This window comes from Cottoperca gobio, chromosome 6 (genome assembly GCF_900634415.1).
Source record: "Cottoperca gobio chromosome 6, fCotGob3.1, whole genome shotgun sequence".
Lineage (NCBI taxonomy): Eukaryota > Metazoa > Chordata > Actinopteri > Perciformes > Bovichtidae > Cottoperca > Cottoperca gobio.
The window spans coordinates 16,286,949-16,309,758 of record NC_041360.1 but is presented as its reverse complement, the minus strand read 5'-3'; the positions used below and the strand labels follow the sequence as shown (position 1 = coordinate 16,309,758).

General features: G+C 41.1%; 2 protein-coding genes across 4 annotated transcripts in view; one reads left to right on the top strand and one right to left on the bottom strand.

Moving 5' to 3' along the window:
- The first annotated feature begins 440 nt into the window (after positions 1-440).
- isl2a (ISL LIM homeobox 2a) lies at positions 441-4,887 on the top strand. Its single transcript, XM_029434396.1, has 6 exons — positions 441-561; positions 1,026-1,215; positions 1,610-1,869; positions 2,379-2,668; positions 3,679-3,846; positions 4,461-4,887. The coding sequence occupies exons 1-6, from the start codon at positions 504-506 to the stop codon at positions 4,575-4,577; spliced, it is 1,083 nt and encodes a 360-aa protein (XP_029290256.1). The 5' UTR covers positions 441-503; the 3' UTR covers positions 4,578-4,887.
- A 1,967-nt stretch (positions 4,888-6,854) lies between these two features.
- The window catches only part of scaper (S-phase cyclin A-associated protein in the ER), a 57,997-nt gene continuing 42,041 nt past the window's right edge, over positions 6,855-22,810 (bottom strand). For all 3 annotated transcript variants that reach the window (XM_029434802.1, XM_029434804.1, XM_029434803.1), the window contains 7 exons: positions 21,233-21,462; positions 19,478-19,633; positions 16,715-16,949; positions 14,975-15,124; positions 8,737-8,928; positions 7,915-7,963; positions 6,855-7,615 (listed from right to left, as the gene is read on the bottom strand). In XM_029434802.1, the coding sequence (XP_029290662.1) occupies positions 7,518-7,615; positions 7,915-7,963; positions 8,737-8,928; positions 14,975-15,124; positions 16,715-16,949; positions 19,478-19,633; positions 21,233-21,462 (1,110 nt within the window). In that variant the 3' untranslated portion in view covers positions 6,855-7,517. The remainder of the gene's footprint in view (positions 7,616-7,914; positions 7,964-8,736; positions 8,929-14,974; positions 15,125-16,714; positions 16,950-19,477; positions 19,634-21,232; positions 21,463-22,810) is intronic.

Here is a 22,810-nt window from a genome sequence, read left to right as displayed (position 1 = left end):
ATAAACCGTAATAAAACAGTAGGATATTGATAAGGTTATCTAACAACGATAAACAACACGTATTATAAGATGATATATGAATATTAAGGGGAATGTGATAACAAAGAAAATAACAATTAACAATAGCATCTAAACGCACACTTTATATCACACAGTAAATCCATTCAATTGTACTGTGAGCTAACAAGGAAATTGCTTTCACTTAAGGAAATAGAGATGGACCGGCAGCATTGCGGGACAAAAAGATGAAAAAAAACAAAAAACTCTCACAGCTAGTCCAAAGAGTCAAAGGGAAAAAAAGCAGGGGTCCAGGAGATTTGCATGGCACCCTCTCCACGGACCAACAGAGGTCTAGGTTTGCAGACGTCACTGGTCGAGGATCTTTGTTTTCTCTCCACCTCTCGGTGGAGGAATACAAGTTTATCATCCAGCCAGGGACGGGACGGTCTCCTCTGCCGCTCCTCTCCTCCATCTATCGGCTTGCACTGAGCTATTTCCTCTGTATGGTGGATATCCTGCTCAATACTTCTTTCTTGGATGATATGGGGGATCATTCAAAAAGTAAGTTACTCCTCTTTCTACTGTTTTATTGCCATTCTGGGGTTTTGTTGTGTGTTTTTAATATCCTTTTAAGACACACCAGGCGTGTAGTCTCTTGAATTTGATGATTAATTTCGACCGTTGCAGAATAATATCGAAAGCTGAACCTAAGGCATGATCAAATGACCTGTCCTTACGAAAAACCACTATAATGTTCATATAATATCCTTATAGAAACGTATATTATCAGTGGTGCTGGTGCGTTTTAAGTTACACATGCCGTGTGTTACTTGGTGATATTTTTAGCTCCTGTGGCGTCATTATAATAATTCTGTAATATTATTGGAAGGACCCACATATTTGTTGTGACACGCGCAACATTTTCCCTCCTCAAGGTGAAGTGGTGAAGGGGGTTTAACAGAGATGTCATGGGGATTAAAAGAGCGCGCACAGTGTTGCATTAATACATTCCCCTCCTCACACAGAGAAGTCGGGAATCGCAATGTGTGTGGGCTGTGGAAGTCAGATACACGACCAGTACATCCTGAGAGTCTCCCCGGACCTGGAATGGCACGCAGCCTGCCTCAAGTGTGCAGAGTGCAGCCAGTACCTGGACGAGACCTGCACTTGCTTCGTCCGAGATGGAAAGACTTACTGTAAAAGAGATTATGCAAGGTAGGAGTGAAGCAGAGTTTTCGGGCATTTTACTCTCCGGCATTTCAGAGAGCGTGTGTTTGGCTGTTGAAAAGAAAGTTGTGGATTAAAGAGGGAAACTGAGATGAGATTCAATAATATTCTTAGAATGATACTGTCCATTTCAATGACACATGTGCAGTGTGTGTGCTAATGAAAGTGCACAAAAGTGTGTACCATGAACTAGAGATCTGAATTAGATTTGTGTTGCAGGTATTCAGATTTGTATTTTTTTGTACGTGATCAAAGTTCACAGCTGTTTAAGCGTATCTTGATTGGAACATAAACTGAGACCAACATCAGATTTCCTTGATTCAATAACTTTTAGGGCTAGGCTACTGCATGAGACCAATACAGTCTCCGTGCTCCTTTACAGGTTATTTGGCATCAAATGTGCAAAGTGTAACATGGGCTTCTGCAGCAGCGACCTGGTGATGAGAGCTCGGGACAACGTGTATCACATGGAGTGTTTTCGGTGCTCGGTTTGCAGCCGTCACCTCCTGCCGGGGGACGAGTTCTCTCTGCGGGACGACGAGCTGCTGTGTCGGGCGGATCACGGCTTGCTGGTGGAGCGGGCCTCTGCAGGCAGCCCGCTCAGCCCGGGGAACATTCATACCAGACCGCTGCACATCTCAGGTAGGCTTATTATTAACCTATAACACAGTACACTAGAAATTATCTGGATAGGCCCAAACTCGTGTATTCTATATTCTTATCATTATTAATATTTGTATTATTACTAGCCTATATTCATTATCACAGCTGCCTATCTTTCTAGAAAACGTTGTGGTATTTCTTAAGCAAAATGGAATCAAAGTCAACTGAATAATATTTATATTTTGTGTGCATATGGGTCTACTCTGAATATTATTATCGGGGCAATAATTGAGTCAGACGTGCCAATATAATTTAATATTGTATTGTATAACAGGCCTACATATACAGTTTGTCTGGAAAGTGCAGCGACCTTACAGCAGCCTAATAATATTTGGTATTTCTATAGCCTAATATTTTCATAACTAAACATGGTGATAATTGTACATCCATACTAGGCCTACGTTTATTTCTCAATTTAAGTTTATTAGAATTTCTGAGGCGTAAAACATTTATTTTAAGTTTTTTATTTAATCTCTCTTTCTCCTCAGAACCGATTTCGGTCCGGCATCCTCCTCATCACCGGAACCACGGCCACAACAAGCAGTCTGAGAAGACCACCCGGATCAGGACGGTGCTGAACGAAAAGCAGCTCCACACCCTGCGGACCTGCTACAACGCCAACCCGCGACCGGACGCTCTGATGAAGGAGCAGCTGGTGGAGATGACCAGCCTGAGCCCCAGGGTGATCCGCGTCTGGTTTCAGAACAAGCGCTGCAAAGACAAGAAGAGGACCATCCTGATGAAGCAGCTTCAATCACAGCATCACAGCGAAAAAACCGTGAGTTATGTTGTGAATTATGTTTGTATATTTCCATGGTATAACTGAAAAAATAATGCATTATTACATACTCGTGTTTTCTATTTCACAAGCCCAATGTATCTTATGCAACACCTGCTTATTATATATATGTTCTAGTATAACATTGCCCTGCAAAACTTGTGATTAATTCCTCCTCTGGTTAAAAAAAATGGAAAACTCAACAAAGGTCTGTGTGAATGATCAGGCAACAAAATGATGTCCTTGTGTAATGTTATTGTCACATCTTTTATCGATAAGTTAAAAAAAAGAAATGATAAAATTGCAATACTGCTGGAGATAAACCATGTCAGAAGGAGCAAACAAATCTAAATCAATAGCCTATTATGAACCTAAAACTGATAACATAACATCAACACAATTTAGACTGATAATTGTGAATACAAAAGATGATTCGTTACACAACTCTTTAAATAAACAATGATATCAAAACAACTGTTATTTAATTTTGTTGTATTATAGTTTCATTTTAAATATATAGGTCAGGACATATTTTCATTAATCAGAAGATAGTTGTAGAGTGAATTATTTAACTGAAATATGTTTGGCAGAGCAGACCACATTAAACCGACTTTATCCAAAAACACTGCATAATTAGATATAAGCCATTTAACAGGTTGATTATATATATATATATATATATATATATATATATATATATATATATATATATATATATATATATATATATATATATATATATATATATATATATATATATATGAGTTTAACATATATTTTTACAGATGTGTGTGACCATGAAGTTAAATCTTTTCTGTATTTCTTTGTTTGGTGTTGAGCATAATTGGCTGTTGATTCTCATAATAAGAAATAAATATGATTTTAAAGATGTATTTCTGTATCATGTGGCTGAGCAGCAGAATATATTTTACCCTGAAGTGACTTAACACGGTCTAGACTGCATCACTGGCCAAGAGGGGAGAACTGAGTGTTTTTCTTTCTTATTGCAGAATCTGCAGGGCCTGGTAGGCACACCTCTGGTGGCAGGCAGTCCTATCCGGCACGAGAACAACGTGCAAGGGAATCCTGTGGAGGTGCAAACCTACCAGCCACCGTGGAAAACCCTCAGCGACTTCGCCCTGCAAAGCGACCTGGACCAGCCCGCCTTCCAACAGCTGGTAGGATTACATTCAATAAATGAAATTTAAAAATAAATGATATGCTATTTAAAATAATACAAAAAGGTTGCTAGGCTTACTTTCACAGAGAAAGAAAGGAAAGGGAAAAATTTGTTCAATTTAAATTAAGAATAATTCAGATTAAGTTAATGGTCTAATAACACACACGTTTTGTAAAGGTTATGCTGCTGATGTTGATGATATGTTTTATTTAGTTTAAAAACAACCCTGTAGAAACAATTATTTCATCTAGTAACATTGACGCCTTTGATTTCCAATAGATTCAAGTGCAAACCATAAACAAGTGGTTTCTCAACCTTGTGTAAACCCCCACGTGGGATCACTTGATATGCTGATGCGGTCTCGTGAGATTTGAAAGACTGATAAAGTGATTTGCTGATTTGTATGTTTTAATATATAGGTCTGATATTTTATAACCAATAAATAAATAAAAGGAAAGCAAAGAAAAGAAAAGGTCATGAATAAATTCACATGTTGATAACTAGGGGCTAGTGAGAAGTTTGGCACCAGAGACAATCTGTTAAAAAAAACAAAAACATTATTTCTTAAATTATTTTTGTTGTTGATCTGACTCCTGCTGTTTCCTCTGGCAGGTGTCTTTCTCTGAGTCGGGCTCTCTGGGAAACTCCTCGGGCAGTGATGTAACCTCTCTCTCGTCTCAGCTACCGGACACACCGAACAGCATGGTGCCGAGTCCCGTTGACACGTGAAGAGGCCTTGAGGTCAGCTGGAGCCCCGAGCGCGCACCCGCGTCCTCTGCAGGGGACGCGCAGAGACCTCAGTGACATTCAATCAAAGAAAAAACGAATTAAAGGACCAGGATGGATTATGCTCGAGGATACATTCAGGTGCCGACTGGGGGATTGGAGGTCTGACTATACATTTAGGCATATTAGCTCACTGTCTTGCTCAAGGACACTTCGGCAGGACACACAGCTGTTGATGGACATTATGGGCTTCTAGTTATGGGACCTTCTACCATGATGCCAACGCCTGAACTGGCCATAACGTGGTGCATATGTTACGGGATTCAAACACGTGAGCCTATATTGGACGTCTGAAGGTTACTTTGTGTTTATCAGGAACCCAGAATACAAACTGTGTAGATGTGCATGATTTGTAAGTTTCAATATCAACTCTTGTAAATTAATGAAACAGATGAGATACGCATTGTTGGCGTTTTCTCCAGAACATAAGTTATTATTATTTATTATGAAGACAGACATAGCCGATCTTATCAATAAAACCATAGTTTTAACTGATTATTGCATGCAAATTCCATTTGTTCCGTAAACCAGAAGATTTTTTATTATTATGGACGGAAGAATAAATCAGTTTAAAAGGTAAATGGAAACGCATCTGCTGCTTATAATGCTTGACACTGTTGAAGTGGAGGTTAGAGCTGAAGAGCTCCCCTGTTTAGACTACAATTTAACCTTTTATAAGAGCTAAAACTCATGCAAATAAATACTTAAACAAATGCTACACGTTTGGGGTATCAGAAATGTTATATTTAAGTGTTACACATGTTCAGTTGCCCACATATTTGAGTGCCCTTCTACCAGCAAGCTGCAAGGTTCAGTTCACAAAACCCTAAGGTGCTTATATTTAGGCCTGCTCAATTTCTGAGACAAGTGGATCAGTGACTGATGGCTGACAAGATATTATTAAGCATTTGGCCCATGTGTCATAGGTCACGGAATCAAACGCAATAGGCTGAGGCCTGTTTAATACGCCTCAAGTGGTTTTCCTTAAAAAAAAAAAAAGATTAAAAAAAAACAAGAAAAACAAAAAATCATGGCCTCCAAACAGCCTGGGCCTATATTTATAGCAAATGTTGCGTAATGTCTTGTTCCCGTCATAATGATAAAACGATAAAATTGGCCTTATTTAGACAAATGTCACAGTGCCATACCAACCTGGGGCCTATGGTTACAAGTCTAGACAGAGGACAGGCAGCGGCGGCCGCTTATCTGCTTCTGGCATCACCTGCAAAGGATACACTGAATGGACCCAAAACAAAAAGCGCAGCGCTGAGGGGACTCACAGCCTGCGGACGCATCCTGGCGTGTCTTGAGTTTATTTTCATTCCTGTAGGAATCCTGAACGGCAAATAGCCGCTGGACAAAAGAGCATGCAGGTCAAGCCGGGACTGACACACTACACCTCAACAATTTGTCGAGGAGGATCGGCTTTTATCAGTGAAGGAAGTAGGAGTCTCAGTGAAATTCAAAATCCTGTTAAGTCTTTAAGACATAATGATACACTAAATCTTTAAATTGGGAGTGCAACAGAAGCAACAATACATTTAAGAAGACCATTTGAATTAGAACAATACTTGAGGGCTATCTACTGAAAAGGCACCCCACCCAAAAATAAATTTGATATGCTCACTATTAATTTTAAAATAATTACACACCTTGTCCGAATTTGAAAAATAACACGCGAGGACTTAAATTATTAATCAGCTCCCAAATGTTCAACATCCACACTGCCTTCTTGACCAGATGGATGAATGTTCAAAGCAGTTTCACACTGTGGGAAATAAAAGGGCAGTTTTCTAAAATGTCAGGATTTTGTTTCATTTCCTAACTTATTTCTTTATCCTTGTTCTAAATGCTACCCAACCATGTTGGTTGTCATATTAGCAGAACTGGGGGCAGCATTGATGCTGTAGCATGGACCATTCACAATAACAAACATTGAATACATCAATCAATAAACTTCCAATAAAATCAGTGTAGTGCAGGTACAGAGGAAGAAGGCTTCCTTTTACACTTCACACCAGTTACTATGTATTCACATTTAATAATGGAATTATTTTTTCTACAATTTGAATTTGTCTATCAAATCATAGACCTAATTAGGACATCCTAAATTCATTAAGGGTCTAGCTGACAGAAATACAAGACTGCAATGTTTGTTAACTCAGGAGATCAATTTAACTTTGTACAGTTTACATAGAGTAAAATTGAAGGACAACAATACATAGCCATATGTATTTTTATTTTACAAGATAAAAGGTAAATAAGTCAATAAATTATATTAATTTGTATGTGCCACCTAACAATGAAAGAGAAAAAAAAATGTGAACTTGAAAAATATAACTCTTAACACAAGTTTGCAATCAAGGCATGCCATGTAACTTTGAAACTGGCATTACTGTGTTTAGACAAAGAAATAACATTCTGGCCGATCACATTCAAAAAGGAGACAAATACAATAAATAAACACAAACAGTATTAATAAAAATACTTGGCAAATTATAAATTACAGTATAAGTAAATGTTACAGGTTTAGAGCGTCACTGGATCCATTTCTATCAACAACAGGAACAGAACGAAAAACAAATGGTGTTTAGACATCAAACGGAAAAAGTCTGCATGTGTTCCAACTGCAATGAACAAACTAGACATTTTGTGCAAATTCCTCAAAAACATTAATCTGATTTCAAAGAAATCAAAACAGATGCACCAACATGGGATAAGGCTTCACAATCTTTACATTTGACAAAGTCTGAAGAATATATTTACTTGTGTGCAGACTTAAAGTCAGGGGGAAAAAAAGAAAAAACTACAACTCCACATCTCACATTTCTTTTGAAGTGTTTATACTGTGCTTATCCATTCTGAGGACAGTGTGCAACTCCATCACTCTTCCTGCTTCTTGAGAAAAAACTGCAGCGCTGAGTCCCACTGATCTCTTGGAAAGCGGTTAGACAACTCACAGTAATCCAGCTGCTGGGACACTTTGCACAGACAGAAAACAACTACATTACACTGGGAAACAGAAAGCATTTTAAAACTGGCAAAAATCTGAATTTTACCAAATCAAGTCCGACATGTACTGAGAGAAATTCTTCACAACAAAAAAATTCTTATAGCTTAAAATATTCAAAATATTCCAGATCAATTGGCAAACGTACAAGTCTAATTTTACATGAGGCTACACCTTTTTAAAACCATTGAAATATTTGTATAGAATTAAAATATGAAATTAATACAATCCATCCAATTTTCTGTTATGCTTTTCATCAAAATAACTTACCTGTGTGCTTTATTTTGTTGTCTGAATCTTTCTCATTCGCAGCACAGTCCTAGGAGGATTAATAAGAAGCATTAGTTCTGCTATAACAGTATTCTGCAGGTACTAGTAGTGTTGTGTGATTACAGTTTAATCTGTCTCATCTGAGATTAATTAAAGCTTCCGGCCAAAAAAACAAACATTAAATACTATGCAAAATGTAAAGCTGCTACTACACCTCATTGTAATTTACTAAATCAAACTAAAATGTTTTTAGTATAATGGGTGATAAAGAACCATCCGGGATCAAACTGTTTCCCTCTGAGGAATGTTCTTGAGGTTAACTCAACAATGAGGGCAGCGGGGCAAGACACCATGCATTATTGCTTTGTTTGAAAGAAATGACAATAGCTTGTCTCCCTTTGAATGGAAGTTAATCGGTGTCTAAACAGTGGTGGTTGCAGAGTGGTGAGGGGCCGGTTGTCAGAGGAAGATGAAGGAGACAATCTGTTTACTGGGAGTTGAACCAGTGGCAGGTAAATCCACAGTGAAGGAAGCCATTTATCTTTGTAAAAGTCTGCCTGTTACAAATCCACCGTGCCCAGATGAGCAACTGTTTTTCAGCCGATGCAAAGAGGTTTCTTTCTGATGTGAAAGAAATGTATTGTGTTTGGATATTTTTTATTTAGAGGCTTGAGACTGTGAAGCCAAAGAGGATGTTTTTGATTATCAGTATGTTTTTCTAACAGTTCTTTTGATGCCCCACTCTCTTTAAAAAGAAACAAACATAATGATCTATTTATGTGCATAAATATACTGCATGTATGACCATGTCCACATATTTACCTGAATAAATGTAGCCAGCAGCACACAGCTCATCTCCTGCTGCAGGATGACCTTGTTTTGGGAGTTGTTGTAGCAGGCCGAGATGAGGGCAGGGAAGAGCACTCTGATGAGGCGCGGGTGGCTGAAGTACTGGAAGGGCAGCTGACACAGTTTCTGCAGCACGCTGGGCTGGCGGCCAGACTGCACTATCACCTGGAACACACAGGGAGCAGGGCCAGTCAGTCACTAAGCCAGTCAGTGGCGCTGCTGGTTGTAAATCACCGCCCTATGTCCCTCCCACATGTAAATCTGCCACTAAAACAACACACAAACAGCCATTAGGAGGAGACCTGGGGGGCACAGCCTCCCACCACGCAATTATGGGCTATAAAACACAATGATGGGATGTTTTGTTCTTCCTTTGTACCAATGGCAATAGCAGAGCTGCTATAGCATAAGAAGGAAACGTGAAGTAATGTCATTATCAGCGGTTAAAACTTCCCTTTCAAGTTTTGTGTTAAGCTCTCTGAGCAACACTGAAGCCCAGAATCAGTGTGAAAGCTTGTGACCGCCCCGTAGGAGTGAAGCTCAGGTTGAGAGGGCATTCATAGTGCAACAGGGGGACTAAAGGGGCGGGGTGGCGGGTGAAACGCAGGGTGAGCAAATCTCCACCAACAGTGTGGCCACCCCCACTTTAAGAAATGAGCAATAACATTAATGGCATTTTCACCCTGCCGACATCCTGCTCTCCATCACAGCCCGTCAATCACACACCATCACATCCGGCCGGGCCACCAGTATTAAAACCAAATCACTCCCAGCTTCATTTGATTAGAAAGGGGACTGCTGCAAAGTAAGGGGTCCCGGCCTAATGCTCTGGTCATCTCCCCTGAGCCTGGGCAGACCATGAGCACCCCTCTGAGAGCCAGGAGGTCAGCGTGCTAAATCCTCGCTGGAAAAGAACGCTGCACTACTTTACAGCTACAGACTACGGGACTGGGGGCTCAATGCCAATGGAAAACAGAAGGGCAAGGTGAGGTCCCCAAGTCATGGTGACATAAATTCACAAGATTTACAAGATTTTAAAAATACACTCTCTAATACTCTTCCATCGGCTTCTCCTTTGATAATGCACTCCAAGTTTGAGCAGAAGGATAAACAAAGCGATAATTCATCGCTTTTATCAGTTCAAGGTGAAGCTTCTCAGAGCTGCCCTCTACCGCGGCGTTCAAAGGGACACAAAACAGTGCCATTTCCTATCGTCCTTTGTTTAAAGGATCCATATGGACAGGTCAAACAATCTGAACTTGAATGCATTACAAATACTTGAAAATGTGAAGAGCTCTGAATTTATCAACCTGAAAATGTAGGTGTTAATGTTTTAAGCTTATTGAACACATATTTCTGCTGTGTTGTGTTTTAGCGAATGCAGTATTGAATTAAAGAATAGTCTGGAATACATTACAAAGATGTGGACTGTGCCATAAATCTGGGTGCCTAACAGTAGAAGAACAAAATCCCCACAGCTTCTCTCACTCGATGAGTGTTTTTCACCGAGGAATGTGGGACTTTGTTGGACAAATTCATCCACTGACGGAAGGAGAAAAAAAAAAGGCAAGCTCTGGTTGCTTTCAAAAGCAGAGCTGCTTATTTTCAGTGCATGTAGTTTTAGCATTTTCATGCTACTTTCCACTAAATCCTACATCATCATATTTATCTTGTCTCTTGCAACACTGCCCAAAGACAAACTGCCATTAGGATTAATGCATCTGAATTCATTAGAAAGCCAAAACCATGATTCTGCAAAAGCTAAAGAATCTATTCATTCTTGGGTTTTAATCCATAATATTTATGGTTTAGGCATCATAATTTAACACCATAGCGAGTGTTGGATATTAAAGCTGGGGCTCTGAGAAGATCCAACCCACAAATCACCCAGATCTCATAATCCGCACAGTTCCATCTTCCGCTGCCTAAACAAATTGTCCACCCTCAAGTGCCTGACGGAGAAAGACATAAAACAAAATCTGGTGGCAGCAAGAGTATGGAGGTTACAAAGACACCGAGTCACCTGCCAACTTTCCACGCCTCTACCAGGTGAAGAGCAACACCAGAGCCCGAAATGGTTTCCAACTAGAGATTATGCCGTAGCGTTAGCTCTCCCTGCTCAGCTGAAGTATCTGAAGCTCAAAGCCTGACATCATAAAACTAACAACAAGCATCTGAACCCATGCATCTGGCTCGCGTATAACAGACCCAGTAAAACCTCAAGTGTCTTTGGCTGCTCTGTTCTTTCTTAAGTTCAGAGACCTGGCATTTTCAAACAGTGCAGAGTTTTATGACGCCTCCATTACATAACTTCCTCACTGTCCTCAATGACAACAAAGAGTGTGTAAAGTTAATGTTCTGAAACGCAAACAAATTCTTGGGAGAAACCCAGCGTCTAAGATGAGAACCAAAGTAAAAGCAGATTTAAGAACGGAGAGGAAAAAGAAGAGGCAGCTGATCCAGCCGTGGCAATAAAGCATCATTCTCAAAAAGCATAATTAACCTGCACACACGAGGCTGCGGCACTGCTGGATGAGGCACGGGAATGTATCTAAAAGTCACACAGAAGACAAGTGACAATCTTGAATGTGTAGAAGAATCTCCAATCATTGTAGCGTCTAGACGGCCTGAACACCTCTGGAGGAACCAGCGTCAGGGCAGGGCCATATACCCGACACTTGAATCCACAATACAAACCAGAACCATCATAGTGGAACTGCCTTGCTGATAAGACAAGCAGCACAGCGTACACCACAAAACTGTTCAGTGCCTCTTTACAACATCTACAATGGCTGATTGAGACGTGCACAGGACGCTGTGTAAATTACCTTCGGACAATTGGATGCGAGCGACGCAGACATTGACATAGACACTCCAACTTGACTTTTAAGGCAATTGTCAGTTGTTTTAAAATCCCATTAAAAAAACCGTTGTTTACACAATGAAGCTTAATAACTCTTTATTTATCTCTATGAGCTGACGCTGTCGTTCCATCCCAGATCTTTACTGCTGATAATTCTGCTCTGAAACTAACCTGACGACAGTGTTACAGACAAATGGAAACTCCTCACTGAAAGGTTTGCAGGGATAAAAATGTCCTCAGCTTCACTTAAAGTCAGTTGGACCTGCGCTCACCCTTGAAGCAGAGTGTAAATCATCTACCGAGCTAACAATCAAGCCCTCTCCTGCCAGTCAGTGGAGAGTGTGTCTGTCTGTGTTACTCTGCCTCTGTTTACTCTGCTGGGTGATACAGAGTGTGCATTCCCGGGTCCTGGCTCCCTATGGTCTGCACGAGCTGCACTTACCCTGCAGGCAGTGAGGGCTTGGTTGTCTTGGCTGTAATGGACTGCTGAAGGGAGCGTTTCAACATCAGGTTAACAGGAATTACAGGCCTAAAGCTTGGCTCGGGCCTGCAGGGAAAAGGAAACGCCCTCGTAGAGAATGGGAAGAAGAGGAATGACCCCACAGATGTGTGTGGGGTGTGCAGTCTGGAGGTGAGCCATAGCTCATGTGATGCTTACAGGTATAAAGAAAACAGTTTACGAAATGTAAGCACAGAGGGGTCAGGTAATCTTAGGAGCCAGTGTAGGGAAAACGATCCCTTTACATTTCTAAAACGTCCATACTCAACCTGAAATTAGACCTGCTTCTGTGTGTGTGTGTGTGTGTGTGTGTGTGTGTGTGTGAGAGAGAGCATCTGTGTGTTTAGCTCACTCTGCTTGCGTGTGTGTGGCCATTTTCCATGTACTGAAAAAAATGCAAAGTTTTCTTAAGATTTCCACACTCTCAAATTGCTTGTGTCTTTCTGAAACGCAGGCGGGAATCAGGTGGGTTAACATGTCAACAGTTTACAATTACAGTCTCGTCAGTGCAAAGATTCAACAGATCATCACCACGGATGATTCACAAATGAATCACTGTATTCAAAGACAAGGAGATTACCGGCACATATCTCTCCAGGGAAAAAGGAAGTACAGTTACATGTCAGTTGCAAAATAGGTGTCATTTGTTCTGCTTTTTTTTTTGTCAAAAGGTCTCTACGGACCCACACAACAGACAATGAGACATATGGCTACATGGCTCTGAGGCCCCCACGAGCAGAGGCACACTTGAAAAACACATAAGCCTACATATGTCACTCTCCCAATGGCTTTTTGTGTGACAAGGTGAATTATTCATGCCCCCAGAGCAGAAGAAATACATCACTACATATAGTGCTGCTTCAAAGTTCTGCTTTTTATGAGCAGCCTTATTTCTACAGCATATATATATATATATATATATATATATATATATATATATATATATATATATATATATATATATATATATATATATATATATATATAAATAAATAAACAAAAGCTGGTGTGCCGACAGTGAATCAGCAGTCTCCACGACCGCACAGGCCTCGGGTCGGGACGCTTTTGTGTTCTGCCAATGCTTACATTAGCTTGAGAAAAGCTCAAGCTGCTCTAAATATTCTCCTTAACGCCATCCATCTTGGTGCGGAACTGAATGGACACATTCCAGGAACTGGACCACTGGTAAAAATCAACTCTGTGTGGGATCTTGTTTCCCGACAATATATACTTGAATATGATTTTTTTAAATAAAAAGTAAATCCTTAACCTTAAAAGGATTTTTTTTTTGTTGCTTTTTCATAAAAAGGTTCTCATTGGCAGTGCCGAGGTTGTGAAAGAATGACAGATTTTGTATTAAATTAGCAACATGCTTTTTACAGTCAAGCATGGCTGCTCTGTTAACGTCGCTGCGGTTGTACAAAGACGAATCATCTGTCACCTGCTTAATTTAATCATCAGTCCTCATTCGATTATTCAATATAATATGCAAATTGAATCTACAATGACCAATAGATGCTAATTCTGTACATCAGAATAATTAAATTGCATAGAAGCTGAGAGGAAAGGAAAGCGCCATAGACTGGAGGACGATCCTTTAATTACAAGTAAAAAAATCTGGTAAATGAAAATCAGTAATCAGCCTATAAATTGTCGTGATGGAGGTCGACTGCGACCGCGCGGACATAAATGAGATATCAGAGGTTTGAGACGAAAGCTGTGGCTGCTGCCTGTGTGGGTCAGGCTTAACATAATCAAAGCCCAGCCAACTGTAGCATGGCTAATCAGGGGCCCGGTAGACGGGCCATGCATGACAGCCAATTACACAGCAGCCAGGTCTGCTCCATCACATCCTGCTCACTTCCACAGAGCCCCCTAAGTAGTTGTAACACCGGGGCCAGCACGCTGCTCTGCTTTACCAGCAGGGAACAATGGGTCACTCTGTGGTACAATAGACGACACACAGACCAAAAGCAGGAAGGTGCCAAGTCATGAATCTTTGAACAGGTGCTTTTTGTTACAATTACAAAACTACTCCCTTTTTCTGACAAATAATACATGAAGAGAACAATAGTAAGATGATACTACCGGGCCCTTCTAACTCAGCAGACAGCTTTTCACAACTGAAACATTAAATGTAACTTGTGCTGAAACAATTAAACAATTAGTAGATTGACAGAAAATATATCTATTACAATTTTATTAATTGATTAATTGTGTTAAGTAGCTCTGATCAGATGAATTGATTACTTGGTGGACAGTGAAAATGAATAGCTAACTATTTTGATAACACATTTCTTAATTCCAGCTTCTACATTGACAAGGTTTTTCCCATATATAAACTGAATATAACTTTTGGTTGAATAAAATAAGCAATTTATAGACAACAGCTCGAGTTATGGGGAATTAAAATGGACATATTCCACCATATTTAAACATCGTTAACAAAAGTCTGGAAATAGCAGCCATTGCGATAACGTCTTTTATCAAGTGAATAAAAAAATCAAGATTTGGAGATTTTGTAATATCTAATACCAGTAGTTTTTTGTTTTAGTACATTTTTGCTTTTTACATTATTATTATTATTATTATTATTATTATTATTATTTTTATATTGTTGGCCTGAAAGAAGACAAACAATAATCACCGCTTTTGGTAATTAAAATGAGAATTTGTCATAAGGTTTTATATTTTACAAACCAGTTAATTTAAAAAGTCGACAATTAGTAGATTGTTTATTAACTAAATCAATCGTAAGTTACAGCTTTAACTATAAAATAATTTCTGTATATCTCAATATTTAGAGAAGTAAAACAAAAGAAGAAATTGGCCGGTTCAAGCTGGCTTACCTGGTTGTCCGAGTGGTTAACGGTAAAGTATCCCACGCAGATGATGACGTCGTGCAGCAGCTCTTCAGAGGAATGCTGGGTACAGTACCAGAGCAGGGAGCTGACGATGTGTCGGAAAGCTAGGGACAGGCCTTCAGCTCCTAGGACAGACTGACAGGTCACAGACAAAACATGTTAGTATGTTTTACAGTAAATTAAGCAGGCGTTGTCTATGATTGTATTGAGCTCTCTGTAATCACAAAGTAATAAATGACTATATGTTTTGCCGGTGGGAACATACATGGTGTAAGAGGATAAGCAACTCAAGCGGGGATCCACCATAAAACACCCCAATCCCGCTCAGAAATGAGATGCTAGGAGCAGCTCACAGACAGTATTTAATAAACATGTCAGTGTGACAGAGCACCATAAGATCATCACTATTCCACTGGAAGTTTGGGTGCGTTAGCATCGTAACGTCCATAAGCGCAATACCTGAGAAGCTAAAGGCAGTTTTCAGGCCTCATAACTTATGCACGCAGGCAACATAGTAAACCCACTGAAACATGCAAGCAGCTGTCAAACAGAACAAAGGCAAAATGTTATTTATAAATAAATACATTTAGATAAAAAAAAAAGAAAAAAAGAAAAAAAGAAAATCAACTTGCAGTTTCAAAATGCAAACAGGAAAACAGCAAAGCAAGGAAGAAAAGGCATTTCTGGTTTGAATGTGAACTTGTGCTCCTTTTTTCACATTTATTTTCGAGGCTTACAGATTTGTTGCTGCATATTCTGCCAAAATCACAACCACTGCAAAACACAGTTATTTATATTGCACTGAACCCTTCTGAAATTCCTCTCAACATATTACTGGGAGCTGATGCGGCAGCAGAGAGCATTAACGGCCTAAATTCTGATCATTCATCCACCGCAACACATATACTGTACATAGCCCTGGTGCTGTGCAGGTAATGTGAAACACAAGGTGATTACAACCCCCGGCCAAAAAAAGAAACATTATTTAAAATGTTCATAAAACTCCGGCAGTGAAACGCTTTCATTTGCAGCTGTTTTGAGTTGCCCGAGTGTGGCGGGTCAGTGAGAGGAAGCCGCTTCAAAGTAATTACCACAAGACATTAAAATAATTAACAGCATTCCTGCTTGCTCTCGTGCCTTTCCGTCTATGTGGTGACTTAGCACAGTGAAGCTGTCTCCCTCTCCTCCTCCTCAGGGTGTGTAATGTACGGCCCTGCATACAGTGATAATCACTCGTGCTCCATCCTAACGGCTGACCCACCGGGCTTTATTCAACCCCAACAAGTGACACGGGGTCAGAGGGCACCTGTGTTTATGTCCACAGGTCAGCTTTGTCCTGAGGAGAGTAACTCCTCTTCTAACGGCTCTTAACAAAAGGAACTAACATCAATGTGATCATGTATACAGATTTATTCAATCCAGGGAGGATAATTTAAATACTTTTAGGATAGATGTGATACGGGATTATTTCTGTTTATTCAAATACCAGTTTGTTAATGTGAAGGTACCAGCTATTCCTCCTACCAACCACGTACTGTGAATGGCAGTCTATAAAACATGTATGGTATACTGTAATGGTGTATCTACAAAAATAAAAATCCATGCAGAACTGTAAAGAAAAAACAATTCTATGTCTAACCTTTAGTCACCAAAAGCAAAATCTGCTAGATCTTTATAGAATTTTTATTTTTGAAAAGTTAAAAGAGAATATATTTTGGATAATACCTGGAAGGCGGATAGGTCAAGCAGGGCTAAGCTGTTGAGGAAGCGGATGCCTTGCAAAGCCACCTGGATGACCCCGGGGCTGTAAGGCTCCTGACTCTGTGAAGAAGACTCAGGCGAGAAACTGTGCAGCAGGATACAATACAGAGTGTGCACCACTCCCACCAGGTCTGTGGACTGCAGCAGGGCCGTCAATCCAGTTGGGTCCTGGCGTTTATTGTCAAATATACTGGGAGCACTGGAGAGGAGAAAGTGTGTGGTCAGCAAAACCACAAATAAATGTAATATGTAATATATATATATATATATTTATTTATTTTAATCGTCATCGCGATGTCAACTTGGACGATAAACACATCACAAAGACGCTGATATTGCACTCAGGCATCTTTTGCGTTAGTTGAAGGAGAGCATCAGTAGAAAACTTCACTTTAAAATGTAACAATGTTTTTAATGGTGCATTATGTGTTGGAAATAATTTCCTTTCATTTTTCTTTTTATTCAACAAGCAATTTGTTGTATTTTAGCAGTACAGTGAACGCAGCAGAAAACCGAGTACACTTTAATATCCGTTTATTTATCACAAGTAATATCATTATCGCGATATTCAACAAAGTAATCACATATTGCGTATTTCCCTCATATCGTGCAGCCCTAATGTAAGAGTTCATTAACAAATACACACAGATATGATACTATCATATCATATTATTCTGAACCTTTATACTGCTGTCATGTAACAAAAACAAACATGGCGTCTTCAAGATTTACTCACCAGACAAGGGCTTAAAGATGACTTTCCCTTTAGATTAGCAATACTACCCTGTTAGTACTGCTGTATAACCTGACTTAACTGACTGCTACGAGTGGAAGTTTAAAATGTGTTGCATATTTCGATAACAGCTGCTACTTTACTTCATCTTCAGCTCTTCTGTGTATTTATGGAATAACAGTTTCTCAGTCTTTGCATGCAACGACCTTCAATCTGTTTCCCTTTTTTGACTTAACTAGTAAAATTCACTGGCAGCAAGTTTGGGTGCAGCTGAAGAGTGGGACCTTCAAGATTCAAGATCGGCTCTTCCGCTCCCTCTCCAGCTACAGTAAACACAGTTAATGCCATGACGTGCAGCTCATGGCAGCGAGTTCAAGCTGGCAGATTGTACTGAGCTGCCTGACAAGGTGCTGACTGCTCTGGCACATTTAATCAAGGCCCGCCTGAGAGGATTCAAGGTGATAGGTTTGTTTGATTCCAACAAGATGCCACCTTGTTGGTTAAAGGGATTGTTAACATCACCCTTTCATTGAAACGCATGTTAAAAATAAAGCCAGGGATAACGCTGGCCGGAAAGAAGAGGTACTTTGAGTACAAGCTTGACAGTGTGGAGAAAGTTCCAGTTCCAGTTTAAAGCAAATCTGTCATGCTCGGAGCGTCAACAAGATAGACATTTAGGTGGAGAACCCAATCATTGAAAATGAACAATTACAACATGCTTTAACAAAACATGAAGTAAGTTAAAAAGTATTATTTTATCATAACAGTACCTGAAGGTCAACTGGACCATACACTCAACATTACTGCATTGTCTGAAAATAAAACAAAACCTGCAATGCTAAAGAAAAGGAATGTTATTAATTATCTTCAGTCGCAAAGCAGAAGAAGACTCAGGTTAAAACCCCTGGCTAGTTAAGACAGACAATTTAAAACTACCGCAGCACCAGCTATGATTTGCAGCCATGTAGAATGGAGGGTGTGTGACCTCTGGATGGATCTTACAGTGCATGCTGATACTTGATGTTAGCCAACAGGCTCTGCGTGAAATATGCTGCTAGGCAAGAACACAGCCTCCTAATGCCATTATAATCCCCTGACACAGCAACTGGCATGGCCAAAATATTCTACAAGCCCACTGAGCATTCGTATATATGACACACGGAGAATCTTGGCAGAACAGAGCTGCTGTCTGCTGTATTGATCATAACACTGTGCTCATTAAACCTGCAAAGTCTGACACTATGTTTTCTCACAGATATTCAGTGACAAACATGCAGTCGTGCTGTACTTGTGTTCTACTGTGCTGCTGTGAAGCAGCTGGTCATTGTTATTGCAGCACCTTGCAGCTGGCGAGGTAGAGCAGCACACTGGGCGACGCTTCAAACGCAATGACAAGATCATGGAGGAAAGAGGTGTCGTTATGCAAGAAAGGTTCATTGGCTCGATTGATACCTAGATTGTGTATGACAGTCAAAATGCATAAAGCTTATTCCAGTTCAAATGTCATTGTAATGCGCGGCATCAAAGCATATCTGACCCTGCTAGCATGCTCAGCATTTTAAGTGAGGAAGTGTGGTGGTGATGTCCCTTGGTGTGACTGTATGCGTAGCCTCTGTCAGCGGCGCCACTGAACCTCTCTGAGTGGAGGTCACTGTAGCACACGTGGGTGGGCTCCCCCCACGCTGCAGGCTAAGGTTTATGGTGAGTGACAGAGCGCTGGGTCAAGTAGATGCCTATCTCTATCTGCAGTAACGGCAGCTTAGCCAGCTAGCTGGCTGGAGGAAACGACCTGCTGGCTGATTGTAGAGGAACCACAGTCTTTGTTTGAGTAACCTGTGAGCCCCGTCTTTATGGAACCTTATGACATTAAAGAACTGACAGGGACTCAGTCTCTGTCATGACACGCACAGAGAAAGGTGTGTGTGTGTGTGTTTGTCAGAGGAAGATCAAGAGATCACAGGGATGTTAATGGTGTGTTAAAGAGACATGCTCACCGTCCGGTTACGACAAAACACAGTTTACACATGCTGTGCAACAGAGCTGAGGCTTGCTGGAGGAAAGCAGACATCTTGGGGTGCTCGTCTACAGGACCTTGGATCGACAAGAAGCACCCGTACAGCTTGTCAATCAAACCCATGTTTACGACATAGCTGGAAGAAAGAAGAGAAAAAACAAATACGCAGTGGTTAACAGAATTTTCCCAAAATGTTAAAAGAAATGTGACTTTCTGTGTAAAAAGCTCATCTCACACAGGCAAACAAAGGCCTTTACTGTGCATACTTCTACAGCACTGCAGCTGAAAGCAGATACCTCACCTAAGCCCTCCACCCCCTGCTATTACTGCGATATCTCCAATTTGTCTCTGCCAATGACAGGTCTCATGATCATGTTCCCTGTACTCTTTCAGCCACAAATCACTGCTAATAGTGTCATTAGAGGGCTGTTGTGGCCCCTGTGCCAGCCCAGCCCTGGGCCCTCGGCGGTCTGCTGACCTGGGGCCGTCTTCTCACAGCTCCGGTGTGCTTGGACTTGGGCTCAGCTCAGGCGACAGAAGCTTCCAAAAATCTAAAGAACACTACAGCTGCCAGTCAGGGCCTCTCTGGGAGCCGATGTAGTCGCTGTCTTGACTCTTGGCTTCTTTCAAATACCTTTTTTTGTTAGAGCTGTCACTCATTGCGGTCCTCTCAAAACAGGTGATTATGACCGTTTTCAACCTCCACTGCAGGTCATCTGACACTTAAGCCAAGTCCCATTGTTTTGACTTGATCCTCTTCCACAGCTTTACTTGAGTTGAAAGGATCTTTCTTCACACCGACTGCTTTGTTCAATGCCTGGTCTATGTTTGACAACCTGCTTGGTGGTCGAACTTGCCACTCGGTGTCGCAACATTTCTGACAATGATAGGGCATTAAAAGCGCTGAAAGTCAAACTGTCAAACTGGTAATGAGAGGAGAGAATGGTGATCTCCTCTCTGTGTGATATATGGGTTTGCATAATGGGAGAGTGTTGCAAAAGCTAAAAATGTTTTGATCTTTTGTCCTTCCTCACTAGCATATACATTATACAAGGCAGTTGAGGTAAATCTTGTGCCCGTACTTTGGATTACCAGTCTGACGACACCATTTTTCTCAGGCCCTCCCCTGTCTCCAGGGTTACGACTGGGTCAGTGGATGAGAGTGGTGGGCCTGTGCAGCTGCTCCGTCCAGATGAATCATGGCTTGTGGGAGGGATGGTGGAAAGACTGCGCTCTTCCACAAGGCTTCATCAGGCCGGGCCTGCCTTTCCTCACAGCCCACATTTCTCCAACACAGCCAGACTCATACAGCCCAGACCTACATGGCTAACTCCAACGCCAGCTTCAAGGAGACCTTTCAAAGCTTTGGAAGTTCTCTTTGTTTATGCTACTTTGTGCCCCCCCCCCCCCCTAGAAACGGATTTTACTTGAAATGTGGCATTGAATGCGAGGAAAAAGTACAAGCTGGAAGGATGCCAGACTACACCCTCATTCTCACACTACTCCCATTCTAACAAGACACCAGTTGGACCATTTCCAAGAGATCTGACATTTTGTAAGCCTATTCTTTACATAAGGCATGCTGTTGAGGAAATCAGAGGTTGACCACTCTCAACCCAGTGAAGAGGAGTGGAGGAGGGATGTACTGAAGGAGGTAAAAAGGTCATGAGATGAGAAAAAGAGGTGCGAGGTATGAGGAGGAGAAGCGTAATACAGAGTGTTGGAAGGAAAATACCTGATTAGGTCTTGTGTGCGAGTGTTGAAGGACTCTGTGGCAGAGCTCTTGACCTTGGCATCTGCGGTGGAAATCCATGTGTTTTCGCATTGTCCAGACGCAGAAATATGCGGCCACAGAGACCCCAGGATGGTAGCAATGGTCTGCAGCAGGCCTGTCGTCAAACCCTCAAAGACTTGTTTGCTCACACTGCGTCCAAAAATAGATTTGTCTTCATCTGGGACATATAGCTGCAAGAATGGAAGAAAAAATAACATTTACAGAAGGTAGCATACCGAGGAGGCTTTAATAAACAAAGGTTCTTTGATGAACCTTGATGCCGACACATTGCATTACAAATCTGACAGCATCCAAATGCCATTAGACACAATATCAACGGAGCGTGAGAGATAAACCAAAGGCCGGTCCATTTAACCTCACCATTCAAGACTAGAGACTAATGGTAAATGGCCTATTTTCTTTTAGCAAAAGGATTTCCCCACGTTGTTGGCTAATTACACGGTAAGAGGTTAAGTGAGTAGATTTTTCACAGGCTGTCGGCCAAAACATGTTATTACCCTCCTGTGATTTGTAATAGCTACAATAAAGTCATATAGCAGCTGATTAAGGCATTTCCTCACACAAATGACAAAAACTCTGTTGTAAACAAGTAAAGATTTACTATGAATCAGGAACATGCTGACAAGATGGAAGTCCAATAAAAAAGGTTGTAGAAAGAAATCAAACAGCAGTCAGATGAGCATTTCCAGACAAAACTTTATGAAACACAAGCAGAGGTCCCAGTTTAAAATTTAGTGCTACAGTGTAACATGGAGAACCTTACAAAAGGTAAAGCTTTCTCATTTGGTCTAATGGTTTGGGGTGCACGCTGACAGCATAGGTAAATCCACCGACATTCTCCACAAATCTAATTAAAAGGGTACATGCTCATATGACAGTGCAACCCCCACTGCTTTAGTCCATTGCTCACACACACGCATACCAGAACATAAGACGTACACATGAAAACGCACGCACTCAGGTCAAGCAATAAAACACAATAACAAAAACAAAGCTGTGTGGAATTAAAAACACGTTGTTGTCTGACTTGTAAATTAAATCAATTTATTAAAGCAGGGTGTGTAGGAGCATGGATAATATTTGAGCCAAATTGTTAATCTGCATGGAGAACAGTTAGTTTGTCTCCTACAGTGCTGTTGGATGTGTCAATCAGCAGAGCAGCTGCTGGGATATGTTTTATATAAACTGAACCATACAGGCTAACCTCTCCCTGTGTGCCCTAAGGAAATATGACTGCCTTGGATTGGAACTCACTCACTGGAGAAGGAAGCCCCAGAAGAGTTCATGCATGTACCACAACCCTGTGCCTGTGCCTTGTCCTGTCTGTGTTGTGAGTGTAGGCGGCCCCAGTGAGCCGCCACCGTTAGATGTTTGGAGTGGGCTGATGTTTACAGTCCTCCTTACAGAGTGCTGAAGGATATGGGCTGACATGTCGCCGCAATGCAGCCTGCTTGCCTGCCTGACTGCGCTCTCACATTCCCTCAGTCAGGAGGCATCAGCGGAGAGGTTGGGCAACGG